At 49.0% G+C, this 15,954-nt stretch overlaps 1 protein-coding gene across 1 annotated transcript; it reads right to left on the bottom strand.

Annotated features, from left to right (window-relative positions):
- Positions 1–14,164: 14,164 nt before the first annotated feature.
- Positions 14,165–15,598, bottom strand: KCNS2 (potassium voltage-gated channel modifier subfamily S member 2; the record flags this gene model as incomplete). Its single annotated transcript, XM_082674733.1, has 1 exon — positions 14,165–15,598. The coding sequence occupies one exon, from the start codon at positions 15,596–15,598 to the stop codon at positions 14,165–14,167; it is 1,434 nt and encodes a 477-aa protein (XP_082530859.1).
- Between the last annotated feature and the right edge of the window lie 356 nt (positions 15,599–15,954).

Raw genomic sequence — 15,954 nt, forward strand, 5'->3', positions numbered from 1 at the left:
TCAAAAAGAATAAAATACCTAGGAATAAACCTACCTAAGGAGGCAAAAGACCTGTACTCCAAAAACTATGAGACACTGATGAAAGAAATCGAAGATGACACAAACAGATGGAAAGATATACCATGCTCTTGGCTTAGGAGAATCAATATTATCAAACTGACTCTACCACCCAAAGCAATCTACAGAGTCAGTGCAATCCCTATCAAATTACCAATGGCATTTTTCACAGATCTAGAACAAAAAATCTTAATCTCTGTATTGAAACACAAAAGACCCCTAATAGCCAAAGCAATCTTGAGAAGGAAAAATGGAGCTGGAGGAATCAGACTCCCTGACTTCAGACTATCTGTAAAGCTACAGTAATCAAAAGAGTATGGTACTGGCACAAGGACAGACTTATAGATCAATGGAACAGGACAGAAAGCCCAGAAATAAACCCACACACCTATGGTCAATTAATCTCTGACAAAGGAGGCAAGAATATAAAATGGGGGAAAGATAGTGTCTTCAATAAGTGGTGCTGAGAAAACTGGACAGTTAAACGTAAAAGAATTAAATTAGAACATTCTCTAACACCATACACAAAATAAACTCAAAATGGATTAAAGAATTAATGGAAGACCAGATACTATAAAACTCTTAGAGGAAAACATAGGCAGGACAGTCTTTGATATAAATCGCAGGAATATCTTTTTGGATCCACCTCCTAGAGTGATGCAAATAAAAACAAAAATAAACAAATGGGACCTAATTAAACTTAAAAGCTTTTGTACAGCAAAGGAAACCATAAACAAAATGAAAAGACAACCCACAGGGGCTTCCCTGGTGGCTCAGTGGTTGAGAGTCCGCCTGCCAATGCAGGGGACGCGGGTTCGTGCCCCGGTCCGGGAAGATCCCACGTGCCGCGGAGCAGCTGGACCTGTGAGCCATGGCCGCTGAGCCTGCGCGTCCGGAGCCTGTGCTCCGCAACGGGAGAGGCCACAACAGTGAAAGGCCCACGTACCGCAAAAAAAAGACAACCCACAGAATGGAGAAAATATTTGCAAACAATGTGTCTGCTAAAGGATTAATTGCCAAAATATGCAAACAGCTCATGCAGCTCAATATCAAAAAACAAAACAAAAAAACAACCCAATTAAAAAAATGGGCAGAAGATCTAAATAGACATTTTTCCAAAGAAGACATACAGATGGCCAAAAAACACATGAAAAGATGCTCAACATCACTAATTATTAGAAAAATGCAAATCAAAAGTACAATGAGGTATCACCTCACACCAATCAGAATGGCCATAATCAAAAAGTCTACAAACAATAAATGCTGGAAAGGGTGTGGAGAAAAGGGAGCCCTTCTACATTGTTGGTGGGAATGTAAACTGATACAGCCACTGTGGAGAACAGTATGGAGTTTCCTTTAAAAACTAAAAATAGAGCTACCATATGGTCCTGCAATCCCACAACTGTCTGACTCCAAAGTCCTCAATCTTAAAGATGTTCACAAATTTCGTCTGTGGCAATGGGAAGGCATGTTGGGGGCAAGCAAGAAAGTAGAGATGCCAGTTCAGATTCTGTTGCAGTGGTTCAGGTGAGAGATCATGGTGGCATGACAGCAGAGGAGATGGAAAAGGGTAGATATAGGCATCTTTAGGAATAAACAAGACTTACTGATGGGTTGACTTGCTGAAGGGTTTTGGCTTGAGCAACCAAGGGAATAATGGTGCCATTTTCTGAAACAGGAAGTTAGAGAAGAAACCCACTGGAGGGCAGGGAGAATCAAGGATCCTGTTTTGGCCTTGTTAGGATTTGATGCCTATTAGCCATGCAGGTGGAGCTTCCGCATATGGACATGCAGAGCTTCTATAAATATGTATGGATCTCAATGGTGAAGGCGGGATGGGAGATATAAGCGTAGAATTAAAAAAAAAAATAGACCCTCTCTACAAGGTATGTGGCCTTGGGCTGCTTAGTTATTTAACTCCTCTCTGCTTTAGTATCCTAATCTACAAAATGAAAATAATATTAGAACCTATTTTATAAGGTTGTTGGGAAAATTAAATGCATGAATACATGTCAAGTTCTCGGAACAATGTTTAGTGAGTGCTAGCTATTAACATCATAAACGTCACCCTGATCCTTATATTTTAGCTGAGAAGACAAGTAAATGATCAAAAGATGTTACTTAAACAAGTTCTCACAGCTAGGAAATGTCTGACCTAGAATTTTAACACAGATTGATGTAGGTTTTTTCCACTGAACCCTGGGGGGCGTGTCCCTCCTCCTCCCCTCCCCACGTACATGTGTAATAAAACTGAATATGGACCAGGGGCGGAGGTGTGGGTAGAAGGGGGAATGGGGAGTTATTGCTTAGTGGATGCAGAGTTTTTGTTTTGCAAGATGAAAAAAGTTCTGGAGATGGACAGTGGTGATGGTTGCAAAACAATGTGAATGTACTTAATGCCACTGAGCTGTACGCCTGAAAGTGAGACAGGAGGGAAGGGGCACAACGTTTAAAAGAATGACATAGCCATTCTGGATATGACGAAAACTGGTTAGAACCAGTTAGGCCCAAGATGGCAGAAGGTTTGACTTCCTGCAGACGTTGGGCCTCATTGCAATACGTTAGCATGTGCTAAACGACACACCCACAGGTGCCAAGAGAGTTCAGAGGCCAACAGTAAAAGGCCAAACAGTGGGCGGTGCCCCAATTCCTAGAAACTTCCCCAATCCCTGCCCCTTCCCGAAATAGTTGGAATAATCCTCCCACTCACTAGCCTATTTAATTACCCAGCCCATAAAAACTAACCACCCCATGTTTCTCGCCTTTTGAAACTGACCGCAGTCTGTCTGTGGAATGTGCATCTCTCTCAATAAATCTACTTCTTACCTATCACTTTGCCTCTTGCTTAATTCCTTCTGCTCTGAGACACAAAGAAACTGAGCTTCATTAACTCCTGAGACCAGGTGTGAGATTCTAATTAAAAGACAGTGGGTTCAAGTCCCATCTGAGGTGCAACTGGGTTCGAGTCCCAATCTAATCTGAGTTGTGTGGCTTCAACATGGTAAATTTTATGTTACACATATTTTACAAAATATTAATTAATTCATTCAACTGAATATGGAATCAATCTGCCTTTAAGACTGCCAGCCTAGGATCTTGGCAGAAGCGGAGAGCCCCACATTTGCTCAGGGCTCTCAGAGCCTCCCGGCCACGGCCTCCCACGTGCAGATCTGGATTCCTCCGCAGGACCCCACCATCCATCCATCTCTGCGTGGATGCTGAAGCAGCCTCCTGTCCTATCCCCTCAGCCCTCTTAGTTCTGTCGGGGCCCATGGAGAGGGTGTGATGCTGGCTGCATCTGTACCTCCTGGGTCCTGCCTCCCAGGAACCTGGGCACATGTTCTTCACTCTGACGCCCCTCCTCGTGCTGTAAGTCCTAGCTCAGACGTCATCTCTTTTCTGAAGCCAGAGAGGCGCCTTGCAGTACCCAACATCTCATGGTGTGCGGGCAAACAAGTTCCCCTCGGAAGTTCCGCTTCCAGTAACGGGACACACCCCACCAGCTTCATCAGCGTTCCAGCCAGTGAGCGGCAGGGCCCAGACAGTGCGCAGGCGCATTTTGCTTAGCTAGCCATAAGGGAGAGACAGCTAAACGAAGGGCTCAGGTTCAGTTTTTGGATTGTGCTGGAGGATCAGCAGTGAAACAGTGTCAAGACCGTTCCTCTGACCAGTAAGTACAAAGCGATCCATCCCCACCGCTGGCACATCCGGTGCTCTCTGCTCTCAAGCCTGGCAATGCGGGTGGTGTCAGTGCTACCACAGAAGAATGAGGTGCCTGTGCGTGGGTCCACGTGGACATTATTCCCCTGCAGACTGTGTCACGCATTAGTCATTCTCCGATGGGAATGTCTTGGCAGCCCTTCCTGGGTTCTGGAGCTCATTTAGAAATGCACATCTCAGGGAGGCTGTCCCTTCCAACCTTGACAGTGGTACTGCCTGACCAGCACGTCACAGGTCTCCAGCCTGGGAGGCTTCGCTAAGGATGGCCGCACAATGAAACCCCTTTACGAAGGCCTCCAAGCCCTCAGTTCAGTTATGCAGCAGCTCAGTTAGACTCCCCGGGGACCTGCTATTTATCCAGCATCACTTCCAGTGAGAAGGCCTGAACCCCATAGTTCAGCTGGCCCCCTTCCCTGGCTTCATTTATGATTTGTTAGCACTTACTCCGTGCCAGACACTGTGTTGAGCACTGCAGACAAATATCCCCGCCCTCTGAGCTCCCCATGAGTGGGGTGACAGACATCGCCCAATAAATAAAAGTGACAAATCCCAATAAGAGCTCAGATGGAAAAGTACTGAATGCTGTGAGACATAAGGCAGAGACACCGGGTGGTAGAAAGGTCTCATTTAAATTGGGGCGAGTGCAGAGAAAGGCTCTCTATGGAAGTAACATCTAGTGGGAGCCCTGGAGCGCAGCTGTTGCCACCTCTTTTCTCTTAAAGGGTAAGACTGCCCCCTGTCATTTCACCCCCCCCCCATTCACAGAGGCACAAACACACCCACATACATACACACAGGCACATGGACGCACAGACACACACACGAATTCACAGAGACCCACGTGTGCACATAGACAGACATGCACACACACACACGTGTACTCCCCTCTGTGCTGCTGAGGGGCCATGTGAGGTACCTTTTCACCTGATGGCACATGTGACAGTATTGGGGACCGGGGGCACATGGAGAAGTTATAGCCATACCACTCAGCACAGGGCTTGCCAAGGAGCTTGGCTCCCAGCGAAACAATGGCTCTCAGTCGATTTAATTCTGATTCTTGGTACGCCTCCTGGCAATTTTTGCTGAGGCCGGCTCCCCAGTCTTTCTGGACATGTGACATCTGCACATTGCAGTTTCCAGGCGTCAAGCCCATCCCTGAAATCTCAGCACAAATGAGGCCCTGAACATCAGGACTCAGAGCGTCCCCCATGGGCGGGGGGAGCACAGGTAAAGGTGAGGGGCGGTGGGATAGTTTGGTTCGACTGGAATTTTACTTTTTATCTTCTTAACATGAGAGTGCTTTTTAAAAGGTGGGGAGACTACTGAATCATCAGGGAGCTCATGTGTTAAAATTGGCAAATTACATAGTAATGTATTTAAACGCCTCAACTCTGGGCTCCTAGGTTCCACGGTAGGGTGAAGGGCAGAGTGGAAGACAGCAGCTTCACCTGCTGTAGAGAAAGAACCCAGAATGACTTCTGGGCTTCCACTGGTTCCCAGCAGCACCTCATTCCAAAAGCAGTCCTCAAATCTCAAACCTGGGAGAGGCATAAGTAAAGCTTATGGGAAAACAATGGGAAAGCCCAGGGACACCCTTGGTTTTGTGCGTTGTGGTTTCCCTCCTCTCCTCCCACAAAAAAAAAACCCTGCAGGCTGCAACCCGTGACGGTGACCTTTGTAATAACCGACCCTGAACGCGGTGGGTTACAATTCAACTGTGCCCAGCAGAGCTGGCCCTGGCAGACCCAGAAAATTTGCCAGAAAGATCGATACAAAGCTGACAGATCCAAAGTGACTCATGCCAGCTCTCCTCTTAGGAAATGGTTAGACGGGTGCCTGACTGATAACACCTCAGTTCTTTTCATAGTAGGTCTGAAAATAGCTCAGAAGCCTTTAAATGTCCGGAGATGTAGGTGATGACGAAAAGAGTTTTGAGTGGAGACCTCCTCACCGCCCATGAACCCCAGTTCTGTTTCTACCATATTCCCCCAGTGTGCCTGCCTCACACCGTATCCCTGCATGTCAGGGACGACTCTGTGCTGGACACACCCACCAGCGTCTTTGGGAGACCAATATTCTAGGACTCAGGATTGGCCATCCCTGGACAGGTGGGGAGACTGGTCGTCCAACACTCAGGCCCTTCGTGCTGTCAACTTTTGTGTCCCTTGTTACAAATCTCTTATGTCTCTATCACCTGCCCCTGGTTGCCCCATTGAAAGGCAGCTCCTTCCTCAATGGGCCCTTTTCTCTGTCTAGAGCCTTAATGGGCCCATGCAGATTTTTCACCTGAAAAAAGATTTTTCACCCTTTATATGTATGGTGCTTATTTTGAACATAAGCACGAGTGGTAGCCAAAGAAGTCCCAGTAGGTCTAAGATACAGGAAGGGGAAAGATGAGCCTGGTAGGGGGTTGCAGAAAAGGATGGATTGGAGGGGGATGGGCATGAGTCTGTTGGAAATTAACAAAACATGAGTTAACAAGGACTGAAGTGGGGTGGGAGCCTTTAGAACGTATACCAAGGGCCCAATGTGTGAGATCCTGTGAAGAAAGCATTGATAAAACCTGTTGTCCTAGTGGGTCTGGGAATGACAGAGGGACAATGAGAGGACTGTAAGGGGTACCCCTGAGACCCTGAGCTGGTGTTTCTCCATGTGGGGTCTGAAAACCACTTGCATCAAAATCAGCTGGGAGCTTAGGAGTACAAATTCCTGGGGCCCACTCCTAAGGGTCTGATTTTGTAGACGGAGCGATGCCCAGGTATCTACAGCATTAAAAGCTCCCCGGGTGATTCCAATGCACAATAAAGTGGCTGTAAAGTCTACACTGCTGAAGGGCTGGGAGCAATACCAGAGGAGTATCGCCCTCACCTCTAACATCGTGCTTGGCAATTAGTCAGCTGTCAAGAAGTGTTTTGCTATGGTGAGTGAATAACTAAATCAACGGAGAGGATTCACAGATGACTGAAATCGCAATATGAGTGGCCCAGAGCACGGAGGGTCCATTGACAGACGTGAAGGAGAAGGCAGGAGGAAGAGGAAGCTCGGGGTGACTACATGGGGATAGACATGGTGACTTCCAAACACACACAGGTAACGTGCATGGGGGCTGGAAGTCAGGCAAGTTGACACGTGGGTCGTCTGCACACTAGTTGAGGCTACGGCTTACAGAACAGCAATCTGGGGGACAGGCATGATGAAGATCCAGTGGGGAAATGAGAGAGAGAGGCAGAGCCCGGAGAGCCAGCAATGCAGGGTCCAAAAATCAGAGAGGAGGGAGGGCAAAGGACCGAGAGGTTGGTCTATGGAGTCAAAGACTCTGGGGGAGCTGACGAGGGGCCGTGGCTTAGCGATTAGGAAAGCACCTGGCGGTCTTCAAGAGAGCAGTTTGGAAAGAGTGATAGGCACAGAAGCCGAGCACAGAGATAAAATAAGGAAGCGGATGAGGAGGAAAGCTGAGGTCATTAGTAGCGTTTACCCTCTGGGGTTTTCTCAGGCGAAAGGAAAGAGATAGGATGCCAGCTATAATGAGCCGGCAGAGAAAGGCAAGGCCTTGGAACTCATCATCCCTGTGGCTGCCCCTCGGACGCTGGTCTTCCGCAGGGAGCTTTTCTTTCTTCTGTTTCTCTCGGTGCACTTCCTGGGTAATCTCACCCATGGCCTCAACTTCCATCTCTCAGCTAAGGAGTCCCGTCCCAGGCTTTCCTCTGCCCTCTGCACACCTCCATCTGTGTGTCACCCAGGCAACACGACTCAACCTCGGGATGGACCCAAGTATTCCCTGCCTCTCTTGGTGGTACCGTCATCCACCCATCCGCCCAGAAGCCACTGCAGCCCTCCATCTCTCTTCCCCACATCCAGTGGTTGGCGGAGTCCTGTGGGGTTGACCTCCTTGGCAATCCACTCTGCCCCTTCCTCTCCAGCTCCCTCCCTTCTTAGCTGGCAGTGACCTCAAGTAGGTCTCCTGGCCCCTCCCAAGCCTCCAAGCTGCTGCCAGAGTCCCATTCCGACAGGATTAACTGGTCAGGGTGCCCCAACCCAGTGACAAAAGAATGACACCCAGGGTCTTTTGGTGGCTTTGCTGTGGACTGTTTTTGCACCACACTGATTCACATGTGTCTCACACATGCTGGCCCGGGGGCAGGTCCCTGTGTGTGGCAGTTTCCTCCCTTTCCCTTCCCTCCATCTCTCTGTTCCAGACCCCTACCACCACCTCTGTCTGGCCGACATCTGGTCCTCTTTCTGTTTGTAACCCAGAAGTCCCATCTTCAAGAGGAAATATTTGTGCCTCCTTTCCTTGTGTCCTCAATGCCCTCTTCATGCAAAAGGCTTTTAGTAGTTGTCCGTATCTCTATTCCACCAGACCGTGAACCCCTTTGGTGGGGAGGGGAGGGGAAGTGACGGGGGGCAGGTGGGAGTTCACTCCAGCTATAGTTACCCCCCAGGAGGCCACCGTTGGGCTCAGAGCATGTTGTGTTGACTGGAAACAAAATGAATTCAATGGAAGGCCTGAAAGAACTGTGTTAAACATAACTTCTTGTCTCCCTAACTGATGGCTCTCTCCCTTCTTTCTTCTCTGCCTTTTCTTTTATTCACTCTCTCCTTCTGTACATTCATTTGTTTTTCCTTTTCCCTGGCTTCTTCCTATCCCTTCCTTCTTCTGCAGGACATGCACCAGCTCCTGGGCACTCCTGCCCTCTTTTTCTCCCCTGTTATATCTCCCTCCTCTCGGCCACATCTTTGAGACCTTGTTTGTGCCTACGTTCTTCTGAAAGCATCAGCTTGTTACCTTCAGGCAAAGTCATTCGCTTTGGAGAATTTCGCCAGGAGGATGGTGATATTGACAAACTAGGTCACAGAAGGAGGAACACGCTTCCGGTTTTCAGATCTACAGTATTAACTGAATCTAACACCCAGATAAGGGCCTTGGGCAGAAACGTTGGTTAAAAGTTCTCCTAAAAATAAGAGAAAGTAATAACCATGTGAGCTCAGCATTTAAGTCCTTCCTTCAAGAGGAGGTGTTTGTGTTTTCCTTTTAAGATGCAAGGGATCCTGGCCCCCAAAATATCCCTGAACATCCATGTATAGCCCTGCTGGAGAAGATGCTGTGGCCTGCGTGGTGGGGCCACGGGGGCTGTGGGGACCGCGAGTGCCCTCTCCCCGTGCTGCATGTCATTCCCCTCCTCCGCCGCCACGAGACGGGCGGCAGGTTGTTGCCACGCGCTTCTGAAGGTTACATGGAAGAGAGAACCCACAGATGCCACTGCCCCTCAGTTAGGACCAAGTGTGGGCTGTGGGTGCTCCACCTGCCCTTGTCCACTTAGGGGCCCTCGTGGGAACGGGTGAGGGATCTACAGGGCTTCACAGAGGGAGCAAACACAAATGGGCGAAGAGTTAGCCAAATGGAATCAATGGGATTTTCCTCTCTGATGCTTTTTAATAGCAGGAATTTGGATTAGGTGTCACTAGCCTAAAGCCCAAAGGAGACACGCATTGATTATTTTAAACCTCTGTTTCCCTGACACAGACACCAGCCCAAGCATGTCTCTGATATCGTTGTCCCTGAAACTGTCATCTGTCGTGGTTTGGCTTTTGAGGAGAGAGATGAAAGCAAATAGAAGGTTGTTGGTGAGCAGCCCCTCTGCTCTGCTTAAAAATAAGTGAAGGCTATTGGGTTCTGCTCAGGGCTACAAGGGGCATGGTGGGGTGGAGGCATGCAGAGGTTCTGTTGCTTTTTTTTTTGTGATACGCAGGCCTCTCACTGTGGTGGCCTCTCCCGTTGTGGGGCACAGGCTCCAGACGCGCAGGCTCAATGGCCATGGCTCATGGGCCCAGCTGCTCCGCGGCATGTGGGATCTTCCCGGACTGGGGCACGAACCCACGTCCCCTGCATCGGCAGGCGAACTCTCAACCACTGAGCCACCAGGGAAGCCCAAGGCTGGGCTTTTTGAGCCTTTGTTGGGAAGGAAGAGCTGTTAGTTATTCTTTGCAGGCACAGAGAGTTGGGAGCCCTTTTTTCACCAGGACCTAGAGCCACCAGCCTGCTCTGTAGAAGGGATGGTCATGAATTCTTGGAGCCCCCATGAAACAGACACCCTTGTCAGGGTTTGCCCCGCCCACACAGTCTGGTTCAGCACCACATGTGCCTGCTGGTGCCAACCCCACCCCGCCTGGCTGCCAGGCTCCATGCTGCTACGGTGCCTCCCTGGCAGCAAGTTGGGTCCTGGGTAACCTGAGTGTTCTGGCTGGTTTGGTGTGACTATTGCTGGGGGAACTGGCCCTTAGCACCTACTTAACCCAGTAGCGACATTGACTACAAGCCATTCCGAAGGCCACATGAATCTTAGGAAGCTCACTGGGCTAACTGGGGTCTGCTCCCAGTTTTGCCTTCAACTCTGTGATCTTAGGTGCCTCGCTTGGCTTCTCTGAGCCTCACATCCCCTTGCTGCAAAATGAGAAGGTCAGATTAGATCATCCTTAAAGCCCTGACCAGTTCTTCATCTCGATGTAAAAACAGAACCTCTGGGCTTCCCTGGTGGCGCAGTGGTTGAGAGTCCGCCTGCTGATGCAGGGGACACGGGTTCGTGCCCCGGTCCGGGAAGATCCCACATGCCGTGGAGCGGCTGGGCCCGGAAGCCACGGCCGCTGAGCCTGCGCGTCCGGAGCCTGTGCTCCACAACGGGAGAGGCCACAGCAGTGAGAGGACCGCGTACTGCAAAAAAAAAAAAAAAAAAGGAAAAAAAAAGGCCCAGCCTTTCTCAGGAAATCTGGTCCCCAATGTCGAACGCCCTTGTTGTGTTTGCCACTCCACGTGTAACTGAAGTGCCCTAAGGGAGTGTCAATAATTGTGTTCTATTTAATCTGCATTCTCCTCGAGGCTGGAGTCCTGAGTGTGTCAGTGTTCTTCCTCATTGCTGAGTCAAGGCGCGGAGAGTAACGTGCGGTCATCACACAGAACGGTTCTGCGGGGCTGCATCAGTGCCCGTACAGTAGCGTGTTAATGAGTGTTAAAATGGACAGCGCAAATACAGCGTTCTCAATTTTTAAAATTACAGCTCTGTAACGAGTCATGCTGTTAAAACATACAAGAAATACCAGTTAAGCCTTCAAGTAGATAGCACACAGCCTGTACAGATCACTGCTATTCCCAAAGTGCATAACAGGTCATTTTCTTTGAAATGAGGCAACAATTAGCAGGTAGTTCCATTATTTGAATACTAAGCCAAGTAGAAATAACACATCCAAGGATTAAATACCAATTACTACCTTAGGAGCTACGAATCAGCCTGGCATTATAACATGCCCCTCCTCAGCAGCAAACCCAGGAAATGCAGAGGGTTGGCAGAAAACACCAAACTATAACCAGTGTGCATCTGTGCAGAAAAGACACGGTGTCACTTCCCAGCCAGTGCTTTCAAAATGCTCATCACATATATTTCCAGAAGAGCCCGGCCCATGTATTTGTCCCAAAGACATTGAAAAGAACAACCTTCAAATGTTGGGAGTGAAGCTGATCTCAAGCCCACTGCTGGAAATAGGCGATTTGAAGCTTTTACTGGGTCCCCCTAAAGGAGGTTTACAGGTCAGTCTGACAGCCTGGTGGCAAAAGATGTCACCTCACAATTATGTTCTTAACTCCAGAAACAGAGCAGAAAATTCACCCCCACCCCTCTTCCCCGCACCGATTAGTTTCAGGGACCAGAAGAAACTGCTCCATAAGATGTTATCTAACAAGGTCAATCAAAGCCCAGCTGAGAGCACTTGTGAACTGCGTACCTTGGTCATACTTTGTGGGAGAGGAGTGTTCTTCCTCCCCGGATCACAGTTCTGTCTCCATCCTCTGTGGGAATTAACTCCAGTGTTCAAGCCAGCTGGGTTGTTCTCTCTCCCTCTTAACTGAAACCACTGCTTGGAGTACTTAATGCTATTAGGACATTCTCATGCTCGGAAGTAACTGAAATTCCAGGATGGGCAAAATAATATTTTATACGAGTATATATATGTACAAAAGATATTAAAAAGACAGTCTCTAAAGTACTTTGGGATTCCCCCAATGAAAGGCACCAGATAAACGCAAGTCATCACCAAAATGAAAAGTCAGGTTTTCCAGTTTTCACATCTGCAAAAAGTAACCACTAAAGGTATCTCTGTTTTGGTGGTAAAACCTGCCTGTTTAAAAAGAATACTCATGAGAGTGACTGAATTATTCAGCCTCCTTCCTTGTTTCCACTTTTCACAAGCTTTATGGTCAGTGACCGTGGATACCACACTCAGTGACCCAATGCCATCAGCCTTGGCAAACTGAACAGTCTTCACGAGTTTGTACCATCACCTGCCTCAGTGCAGCTGGAGATTATTTCGTAAATTCTCTGCCTTCCAGTGCTGGAAACGTCAGCCAAAGCCAAGTGCTACATGTGCAAATTCTGAGAAATATCCCTGCCCTTCTGACTTGGTGGTTGGTTGCCCCTAAGTCATCTCACCTTTCCTGATGCTTCTGAGAAACAAATGTAGACGGTAGACCAGGTAGCATTAGGACGTGGCTGCCTCCCTGCCCACCATAAGGCTCCAGTCTGATGGAAAGATTTGAACTGGGGACCTAAAGGCATAAGTGACTAGTGCAAATGGCCCGCTCTGTAGTAGCCATGGCAACTACAAGTACACAGAGCCTCTGACAAGATCCTCACCACATCCCCAAGAAGTATGTACTACCTTCAACCAACTAAGACACAAAGTGGACCTTTTTAAGGAAGATCCAAGACATAGATGAAAAGCCTGCCTGACTCCGCATGTAGATCCCTGGATTCTGCAGCCTTTCCAAAGACTGAACAACAATGGAAGCCAACTGGAAAACCACCTGATTACCTAGAATATAACAGAGAACTATCTTACTAAGGGGTCCAGGTTAACCCTTCAAAACGCTATGTGCTGGTTAACTGAAGAAGAAGAGAGAGGGCATTCTGGAGAAGGAAAGAGTTCTCAACCTTAACACAAGTTTAGAAGTTTAAAGGTCTTTTAAGTAGCATCAAGCTTTTCAAGAAGTTTACAATTATTTATGACATTTTATTAAGTAACAATGCTTTTTTGTTTTACAACTCCTTCCTTTCTCCTGGCCTCCACCAACCCTCCCCCAAGAAAAGGCAGCTGAAATGGAAATAAGAACTATAATATTTCCATCCTGGATAAGCCATTTGTCTATATTTTGAGTACACACTTCCACACCACCAGGTTTCCATGTCATACCAGGAACTCTGGGGCAGTTAGAGCATCATATGTAACATACTGTATCATAGAAGCAAAATTATCTAAGTAAATTCTGCTTGGAAATAAAAGGGTTCTCATTTTATAAGCTTTCAGAGCAGGCAACAAAATTTTCTAAGCTACTGCCCTTGCTAGCAACCCAACAATGTTTGCCTCAGACAATACAACAGTCAACTTTTTAGTTGATAAAGACAATACAATCTTATTTCTAAACATCTTTAAAAGGAAACATTTCAAAAACATGCTAATATCTAAGACACAGCAAAGTTTATTCAAATGACCTAGACCAGGAACCTCAGCAAGAAATAAATGTCTCTACGACCACCCTAGAAAAGACGGAGGGCTGACTTTGAAAGGTCTTCAAGCATCCTGTGACTTGGCCTATGTTTAGCTGAAGCCCCTGTCCCTAACGCATCTGTTCTTGGTAAAGATTTCAATCGTCACTACATGATTAACAAAATAACGTTCTCTAAAGAGCAACATTTAAGAGATGAACATCAGTGTACATCATTCTAAGAGTGAGCAGGGTACCCATGCAAGCCACAGGGCTACAGAGTTACAAAAACAACTCACAGACTTGCATCAGTCATGTGTACTTAACTTCACATTCCCTTTGTTTTGGTATTAAAACTAAATGAAAGCATTGGATAAAGAATTGAGATTTTGTTTCTACATGACTGTGAGCAAAACCTCATCATATCCTTGCTGACCCCATAGATGTGTTTCCACTGGACATAGTTGTGGGGGCTTTTTGGTACAGAACTCACACGACAACCTCAGAAACAGGAGCACAAACAACTGAGACAGTACTGGGCCACAAGCGCTACAATAGAGAACACAATGAACAGAGAAATTAGGTACTCATCCGGCAGAAAGGTGAACATTTTATGCCCGCGATGCAAAGACCAGTGAGTGTCATTTCACTGAAAGGTGCAAAGGCATGGTGTCAGACACACCACCCTCTAAAAATGATCCTAAATACTGTAAAAGCAACCTGGGGTGCATATCCCATGCATCTCTCCCCTTGGGGCTGGGCATACTCCTTACGCCATAACCCTAATGTGCCTGGACTGTGCCAGAGGCACGAGACACAGCTCAGCAATGTGGGTTTGAGGAGGTCAAGCCCTCGCAGCTAATGCAGGGAATCATTTAAACTTAGTTCGCTTGGCGAGCTCCTGCTCATGCTCGTCAGGCTCGCCATGAGGGATTTAACTTTATGGGCATAGTAGTCCCTTAAGTTGACGGAAGGGACCTCCTTCATTCCATCCCCAAAGTCACAGCTGCGCATGGCACTCTCGAGTTGCTTTTGGCGCCGATAAAAGTGGGAGAACTTATTGAAGATCAAGGTGATGGGCAGTACCACCACTAGGATACCCGCCAAGATGCAGGCAGAGGCGGTCAGCTTCCCTGCCGTGGTCCCTGGGACCACATCCCCATACCCTACAGTGGTCATACTGACGGTGGCCCACCACCAGCAAGCGGGGATGGTGGCCAGGCCCTCATTCTCCTCCTTTTCGATAGTGTAGGCCACTACGGAGAAGATGGAAATCCCCACAGAGAGGTAGAGCAAAAGCAGCCCTACTTCTTTGTAGCTGTATTTAAGTGTGGCCCCCAGGGAGCGGAGGCCAGTGGAGTGTCTGGCCAGCTTTAAGATGCGGAAAATCCGCATCAGCCTGAGGACCTGGGCCACCCTGCCCAGGTTGGCCAAGGTAGGTGTGCTCTCCACAACCAGGTTTACCACCAGAGTGATGTAAAAGGGGACGATGGACATGAGGTCGATCAGGTTGAGGGCATTCTTGAAAAACTTGAGGAAGTCAGGGGCCACAGCAAACCTGGCCATCAACTCAAATGTGAACCAGGCGATGCCAAAGTGCTCCACGATTTCGAACCTGGGGTCCTCACCAGGGTTGCCCTGGCTGTCAGGGATTTGGAAGTCCGGCAGGCTATTGAGACACATGGTGATGATGGACCCCAACACCACGAGGATGGACAGGACGCTGAAGACCCTGCTCAGGACCGAGTAGCCGGGGTTGTCCAGCGCCAGCCACAGCTGTCTGCGGAAGTTGCCCAGGGGCTGCCCATCGAACTTGGATGCATCGTTGTAGAAGGCCAGGATCTCATCGAAGGAGGACGTGGTGCTCTCCTGGTCGCTCTGCTCGTCCCACTTCTCCTGTTCGGGCTCCACTTTGCGGCCGTGGTAGCTGTAGCTGCAGCAGGAGTCGATGAAGAACTCGTTGATGCCCCAGTACTCGATCTCCTGGCTGAAGGAGAAGACGCACAGTTCCGCCATGACGTGAAGCTTGCCGGTGTGGTAGAAATGTAGCACGTAGGGGAAGAGCTCGGGGTTGCGGTCAAAGTAGAACTCACGCTGGACGTCGTCATAGTCGTCGCAGAGCTCCAGAATGGCCTCGCGCGAGTGGCAGAGCAGCAGGCGGCCCAGGCGCGTCTCGGGGAAGCGCAGCAGCGTGTGCGAGCGCAGCCGCTTCTTAAAGCCGCCTACGTTGATGCGGATCTCTCCATCCTCGACGTTGGCCTCCGACAGGTCCCACAGGCTCTGGCCAGTCATATTGGAGACACCCAGCCGCCCGCGCCGCGCGGGGGCGCTACACCTGGAAGCCGAAGGAATCGTGTCGGGTGAGCGCCGGGCGCTCAGGGCTCGGGCACCTCTTTCTATTTCCCCATCCGTCCCTGGCGAACCCAGTCCTCTCCAGCGGGTCTCTGGGTGCTGAAGGACACTGGGATGGGGAGCCGGTTCTATGGGTTTTGGCCCCCTCCCGAGGAAAGGCTTGGAGTGGGGGCTATGTTTCCACTAGCATGGCCGCGTTTCCACGCCCACCCTGGGGGTTCTGTCGGTCCCTTTACGCTGGCGGAGGTCGCGCCCCAGCGGCTCTGAGAGCCCAGGGAGCTGCGAGCTGACCTTGC

This window comes from Grampus griseus, assembly GCF_964374135.1.
Source record: "Grampus griseus genome assembly, chromosome: 17".
In the NCBI taxonomy this organism is placed as follows: domain Eukaryota; kingdom Metazoa; phylum Chordata; class Mammalia; order Artiodactyla; family Delphinidae; genus Grampus; species Grampus griseus.